Here is a 7,675-nt window from a genome sequence, read left to right on the forward strand (position 1 = left end):
TTTTTTTTTTTTTCCCCCCCCCCCCCCCCAAGTCTTTCTTAAATTGTCTAGTCTGGTGCTTACTGTACTTATATATCTGTAAGAAAAAGAAAAATCTGCCAAGGTCAGTGAGCTGCCAAAGAAAAAAAACACGCATCGTTTTGTATACAGTTATTTCAACATATAAAGGAATGTTTAGTGAAGTATTTATGTTATGTGACCAAGTTTATTGGAGTTCACTTAGCCACAGTATCAAACTATATTACAGTTGCTTAGGAAATTGTTAAATCTCTAATTAAACATACCAAATGGACATTTTCTTCAGATGTTATCAATACTTTAAAAAACAGAACCACAGATGACCTTCTTTGTTCAGAAATACAAGGAATGACCTTTTGCCTCTTTCTTTAACACAGGAAACCAAAATTGACTGTGTCAGGGTGGCCACAAAAGGTACGTTCATATTATGTCATGTTTTCCAGATTTCACTCTGTTGACCTTTTTTCATACATTTTTTTTACAAACGTCCATAAATGTTTATCTTGCTAAAAAAGACACCTCTAAACCTGTAACAGTATTTTAAAATGAATCGTTTGCATATCTAGCTGAAATTAAGGAGCCTGTTTTTAAAAAGAAGAAAAAAAGAAAAAAACATAAATTTATTATTTAATTTTGGTTGTCAACTTGAATCTTTTTTTATGTATTCTGTGGCTTTTTATATGATCTCACAATAAATATTTTTGACATTTTTACATATAATAGGCATATAAAAGTGCCAGTAGCAAAATATCTACTACCTGCTTATACATGGGTAATGAAAAAATATTCTTAATGCATAAGGGATTATCTTATTTTAATTGCCTTGTAAAATATAAATAGGGGAGGCAAGGTTCTTGCATTGATTGAGGTAGGCCAATTCTGTATCAAGGGGCATTGTACTACCGTGCAAGAGGCACAAGTTTGTAAAGAGGTAGCTGTAAACCTGATCCCCAAGTAGAAAAAAGATCAGGCGCATTGCTGAGGTGATATGCTTTATCTTTAGAAATAGGAATTGCTTTTCTGTAGCCCCATTTCTTTAGCCTCTCTCCTTGATGACGGGAAGGAGGCCTGACCGATTGTGTTGCAATAGCTAATATTATTTAGCAATTAAAGGACAGTAAGAAGAAGGGTAACATTGGTTGTGGTAGGAACAGATGGCAGTACTTCTGTTTTGGGTGCCTTATGAGACCCTGCAAGAAAAAATAATTCTGTTGTTTAGGGCTCAGACACATCATATATCAAATGACTGAACATAACCTGATGTGGCTTAGTCCAATGAAACATATTGATCCCAGTGCAGACCAAATATGTATAGATTTCACTTTTCAGCAGCAAGTACTACAGGCATCTATTTTTATGATATCTAAATGAAATGGCTGAGAATCTTACTCTTTCAAAGTAAATGAAAGCTAGGGCTTGGCTCCTTTTATTCATGTCTAGAAGTTTAAAATGAGGATGGGCTGCTCCTAGCCCTTAACTGTGACAAATAGATTTTTTGTGACTCCTTGGAACTAGTTCCTAACTCTCTAGAAATGAGGACAGTGTCCCTATTTTCAACTTGTTAAACTATTGCTTACTAAATAATAGCAAATTTGCAGTGCTTTCACAATAGGGCAATGAAACTGAGGAGAAGAGACTAATTTAATTCAAAGCAAAATACTACATCATTCTCAAGTGGCATAAATGAGTCCAGCAACTGATTAATTTACCCCACAAATTATGATAAATGATTAGATGAATGTGTTTTCATTACTTAACCAGTTTTTAAATTATTTGGAGATTTGTGTTTTTAATCACTAATGGATATTCAACCACTTGGATCACTCGATTGACTCGATATTCTTCACCCTCTTATTTTGAGAAGAGAGGGTTATATAGCTTCCATAGCAACAGGCCATTTCAGGGTAACTTGCTTGATGAAGTGGGTGTTGGAAATGTAGCTTGTGTTTGAAACTGTTAATTTCAGTACACTTCATGTTTTAAAAACATATTTGTGAGAAATTTATGTAGGGTTGGGTATTTGACCAGTCAAATAAAAGTCACTCAATTAACCAGTCACATATTGGTAAAAATTATTTTTAAAATTGCCAACAGGTCCAAATAATACACAGAAAAAGAAAGCACAAATTTTTCATTAAGAAATATGTCAAAAAAACAATTTCAAAATCATAGTTCTGTCAAGAAAACTACAAAAAATGTAGTTTTCTTGTAAAATTGCTATAATCTTTGACCAGTCAAAAATATGCAGTCAATTGACCAGCTTGCCAACTCTTATTTTATGTCTTTGTCAAGCTTGTGACATTGTAAGAGAGCCTCTTGCGAGGACTTGGAAACAAGAGTTCCCCTCAGTGTGCCTTGGAATCCTAAAGTTGCAGAACTTTATCAAGTGCTTCCATAAAGCGTCGGGTACCATGTAAACGAACTTTGGAAACACAGCAGAGGCAAACTGCTTTTACTAATAGTTCAAAATGAATTGGAAACTATAGTATATATTTTAACTTATAGGGAATTGTGCCTGGACTTAGTAAAATTGTATGAAGAGGACTGTTTCCCCCAGCCCTTGACTCTCTACACAAAGGCTTAGGAGAACAGCAGGAGCTGTTAATCTTCTTGCAACACAGGTCACCTCAGCTGCACTGGGGAGAGGAAGCACAGCCCCATATCAGTGCCACTCCTTTTGGTCTGATGAGCTGGTTGAGCAACCAGTGGACAGCAAGCTAAACCATCCAACAAATAATGCAGCCTGCACATTCACCTTGAAGGACTCTCTGAGGAACAGAGACCTTTCAAACCAAAGACTTGATTTCTGTCACTCCTTGGGGTAGTACAAATTCCTACTGTGAGTAATTACACAGCCTAACCCTCACTGCTATGATTATTTTTATAGATGAAGATATTAGACGATAACCTGTCAGAGCTCTGTTGAGTATTCATTATGTCAAAATGTGTGTTACAGTGGAAACCTGTGCTTCCTTATAGAAAAGGTTGCAAAACAGTCGTCATTAAAATGTCTGGTTTTAACATAGTCATAGCTTTCTGAAACATTTTTATTTGGTACTCAAGTCATCCCTGAAGACTGAAGTTTAAAGATTTTAAAGTTTCAAGGAAAACGCCTTTGGCTGTTCATCATGAATAAAGTTGGTACAATCAGATTCTAAATGAATGCCTCATACTGTAGCCACTGTCCTAACTAGTCCCATCAATGTTAATGAAGCCACTTAGAGTTATATACCTATGTAGGATGCCGTATGCGTTAAGGCCCTGATCCTGAAGACACTTAAATATATAAATAATTTCATTGACTGAACCATTTTTTCATCCATAAGATGCATCCTACAAAATAAAAGAACCTGGCCTTCTAGCCTATCTGATGTTTTGTTATTAAATTCCCTGGATTTAGAAAGCTTCTGCAGCTCTAGTCCTATGGATTTTAAAATGAGTCCAAAGAACATTTTATCGCCATTCCCACCCAGGTCCAAATTGCCCCTAGGTGACTCTGGCTGCTTAGCTGAGCCAGTTGGCTTTGGCAAAGCCACCTAGTTGTCTATAATGAGGGAATGCCGTCAGCAGGGTTTGAAGTCTGTACTGAGGATCAGGAGGGTCTCCAGGACCTGACCCGAGCATTAAATATATAGCCCATTGGTTGTTCCCCCCGCAGTTATCTCAACACTAGATTACCCAGAAGTTTTTGTGCATTTCCTGAGACCTTATTCAGGTCATTGGAATCTGTTGTAACAATGGGTTTTGTTATAGTTTTATCCATGGCACGTTGTATGCCTTTCTCATTTTTTTTTACACACTGTGGGCTCAATCCTGCAAAATTCAGAGCGCTCTTGCCCTGGATTCAAAAAAACACTTCAGAAAAAGATTAACTGTAGGTAAATATGTACAGGGGCATGTATAGTCCCAGCTGAAGTCGATGGGATAAAAACATGCTTAGTATTAAGTAAGGCTGCGTGAAGCAGTCGCTGATTCAATTTGGCAGAGATTCGACCCGATTCAGTGGCTGAATCTCCAAAACCAAATCATATCAGGAGACCTTTTAATTTCTCCAAATTGATTTGGAGAGATTTGGAAAGATTCAATGATTTGGACATAGACACAGATGTAAATGATTTTTCTACATACCTCAAGGTACCAGGCAGCTCATGAATGCTGAGATGGTGGGGCAGAGGGAGCGTCCAACAGGAGCATGGGAGGATTCCCAGCACACACAGCAGCAGACCCGGAAGTGGACCAAAAGCACTTTCAGTCCACTTCTGAGTCCGCCAGGGAGCAGGGCCCCTGTGCCCTGGCTTGGTGACTGGTGCCTCCTGGGTCTGAGGGTGCTCCCAGGGTCCCTCCGTGGCTGATCACTGAGCTGGGGGGACGTGGGGGGGGGCCCCCTGCATGCTCAGTAGTGGACCCGGAAGTGGACCGGAATTATAATGTTCCTGTGGGATGCTCTATCCACCCCACCATTGCAGTGTTCATGAGCCATGCCTGGTGCCTTGATGTATATAAAAAAAACATTTAAAGCTGTCTATGGCCAAATCGCTGATTCTCTGAATCAGCATCATATCTTCAGATTTGGATTTGGCTGTATTGAATCAGGACAGTGATCTGAATCAACTAATTGAATCACTGTCCCTGATTCAGGCCGAATCCAAATCCAAATTGAATACAGCCCATTTCGCACAGGCCTAGTAACAAGTATGTATTCAGTAGCTTTGCTTGATCAGAGCCAAATTGCTCTGTCTCACATAGTTTGGTATCCTAAAGTTTACAGGCTTTCTGTTACAAAAGATATCCCTAACCTTGGTATACCCAAATGCATCCAAATGCAGATTATTTTATTTTAAGTACATTTTTTTTTTAATTCTCAATTCATAACCATTTCAGAATAATACTAGTGTGTTCCAGCTGCCAACCTCAAAACTAAAGCCATTATTAAATGTGAATATTAAAGTGTTACCAATTGCTAAAATCAAGAGCAAAACCTTATAAAAGAGAATAAGGCAAAATATCGTGTTTATTGATTACATGAAGCAGATACATAAGTTTGGACACACCAGTCATGCAAACAGACACACACAAGCATACAGACAAAACCACTCCAGTAAGATGTTATAGTTACCAGCAGAGGTTGCTCGATGTTAGCACTGGGTGGCCAGCCCAGGCTCATTGAGGGTGATGGGAGTGGGGGTGAACAGATGCTCCTGTGCTCCAGGAGATTGCAGAGTGGATTCCCCATCTCAGAATTGTTGAATCCCACTTTTATTATAGGGATTTTTAAGTCTGTGTTCAGCACCTGGGTTTTTCCGTTCTTAGTTCTCATCTAGATGTTGTTTCTCATCCGTCTTCTTGTTATCTCAACTTTAGGTCATTCCAATAAAGTTGGTATCTCAGAGTTGGTATCTCAGCCTTCAAGCATTGTATAGATCAAATGGTAGGATATGCAGAATTCTTTCTTCTCACTATCTTCTTTTGCACCTGATCACAGAGGAGTTCTTCAGTCATCAATTAATTAGTCTAATTAGTTTACTGTCTGGTAACTCATACATTGGCACCTTGTTGCTTACACAAACAGTTATATCTTCTTTTACTTTCATGCAAAAATTCCCATTCTTTCACCATTCGCCCTCTCACACAGACTCTTACGTACACAGGGCATACAAAGTTCATTTACTCATGTCAAGCTAGAGATACAAAATTCAAGAAAATATAGACAAATAAAAGCAATAGGTAACAAAAATGTTAATACTAATGTTATTACTAAACACAATCTATTTTAATGCATAAACAAATTAAGCTAACATGTTTTGGCCTTGCATTTCATATTGCTATAATTACCTACATAAAAGAAATCATTTATCCAATGATGCACTACAAGAGATCATATAAAAATCCTAATAATTATTATAATGTAATTTTGCATATTTGAAGGGCTCAGTCCTGCTCCTGTTGGGTGCATCTAATGGGCAGTTTATTGAGGATTTAACTAATTAGCTCTGGAGTAAAGTGTCACTGTCTACACATGCACTGGTATTACAGTACAGTAAATTAATTAACTCTACCGTAAGATAATACTGTCGGGGACAGTACTGTTTTACAGCAAAGTAAGTAACTGCACTTAAATGCGCATGTAGATGGTGATCGGCTGACTGGGCACAAGGGTGCTAAAGTGTTGGGGCTGCTTGCTGCCTAGCCAAATGGCTCTAGGTTCTGTACCCTTGTTCCCTAGCCAGTCCCAATACCACCACCTAGAGTATAGGGCTGACCCCCCATATTCCCTGCCAGCCCTGGGCTGGTCTGCCTCAGCTCAAACTGATGCAGTCCTGGGCGCATGTGTAGATGCTGCACTTAGGAACAGTTAACTCCAGGGTGGAAAGTCTGGAGTTTATTGTGTCACATTAATTTCACATGTAGATGCACCCATTGAAGTAAAGGAAGTCTTTCCATTGCCTCCTTGGGCAGAAGGATAATTTCCTTCATACTTCTAATATCCATATGATGTGGAGTGTTCTGATATTTTAGAGTAAGCTTCTTTTACTTTTGTGAGTATTCAGTGTGCATACAAATGTATGGAGATAGGGCGTCCCGCTATTTGTGACAAAATAGTTAAAGAAAAAAATCAGGCCACATTTTCATGCAGTTAACAATGGTTTTCATATTTTGCTTGACATGTAGCCTTCATATTTCTGCTCTTTCTCTAAGCTAAGTGATGGAAAAATCTCTGAAGATAAGATTGAAAAACACACAAAAAATGCTAAGTTATACCTCTATAAATTTAGTAATGATTCTTGATTTATATTAAGAACATATTTCCTGATATGACTTATTACTGTCTGGATAGAACCCATCTTGGCATCTCCAAGGACACCAGTTCTCAAGAAAGAGATGTTATTATTCGAGCCTTACAACATTAGGAGGCTTTCATTAATTATGAGAAAGAAAGGGATATTATAACATTTTAAATCCAATAGCAACAGTACTCTAGCAGCTACTAACAACACTGTTTCACTGTTGCAGAGGGATATTTCAAAATATTATGCAGCAGCGGTTTTGAGTTTAATTGTCTGCAGATGGTAGATGATCTGTTTTCCTCACTCGTTGCCACATTTCTAATAGCACCCAGGCTGTTCTATGTAAATTAGTGATCTTTCATATAATCCTATCCTTAATTTTCCAATATTTTTCTTTGCATCATTTTACAGCTGCATCATGTTGGATCTGACCTTTTAATTTTTTATATTTTTAATATGCATGTACCATAGTGTGTTTAACCATTTTAAAGGCAGTCATAAAGCTGCTGACAAACAAAGAAACATGAGATTTCATTAACATGAACCACAGTAACACTTACCTTTAACAGTCAACAGTTGGTACAGTCCAGCAAAAAACAGCCAAGAGACAACAAGCATATAGCCAGTTCTGTTTTTTGCTTTTCTGTGTCTTAGTGGGAAAATATAAACCTATTTAAAACCAATCTGGCAGAGAGCTGGGGATATGTTTAACCTGTAGCATGAGAAAAGATGTACGTACTCAGTTAAACATTTGCATAGTGTTTGCCTGGGAAAAATTAGGATGTCAATAGAGAAGGTTCAAGTAAAAATATACATTAAGGGTGGCTGAAGAATATTCTACATGAAAATGATATTTTAAATAAATGTAGGGA

The 7,675-nt window shown here is 37.8% G+C and overlaps 1 protein-coding gene across 1 annotated transcript in view; it reads left to right on the forward strand.

The window, feature by feature from the left end:
- PTPRM (protein tyrosine phosphatase, receptor type M) overlaps window positions 1-7,675 on the forward strand; it is a 734,228-nt gene that overhangs the window by 469,995 nt on the left and 256,558 nt on the right. Inside the window, exon 15 of the mRNA XM_014519979.2 lies at window positions 396-432. Coding sequence (XP_014375465.1) covers window positions 396-432 — 37 coding nt within the window. The remainder of the gene's footprint in view (window positions 1-395; window positions 433-7,675) is intronic.

This window comes from Alligator sinensis, unplaced genomic scaffold, assembly GCF_000455745.1.
Source record: "Alligator sinensis unplaced genomic scaffold, ASM45574v1 scaffold597_1, whole genome shotgun sequence".
NCBI lineage: Eukaryota > Metazoa > Chordata > Crocodylia > Alligatoridae > Alligator > Alligator sinensis.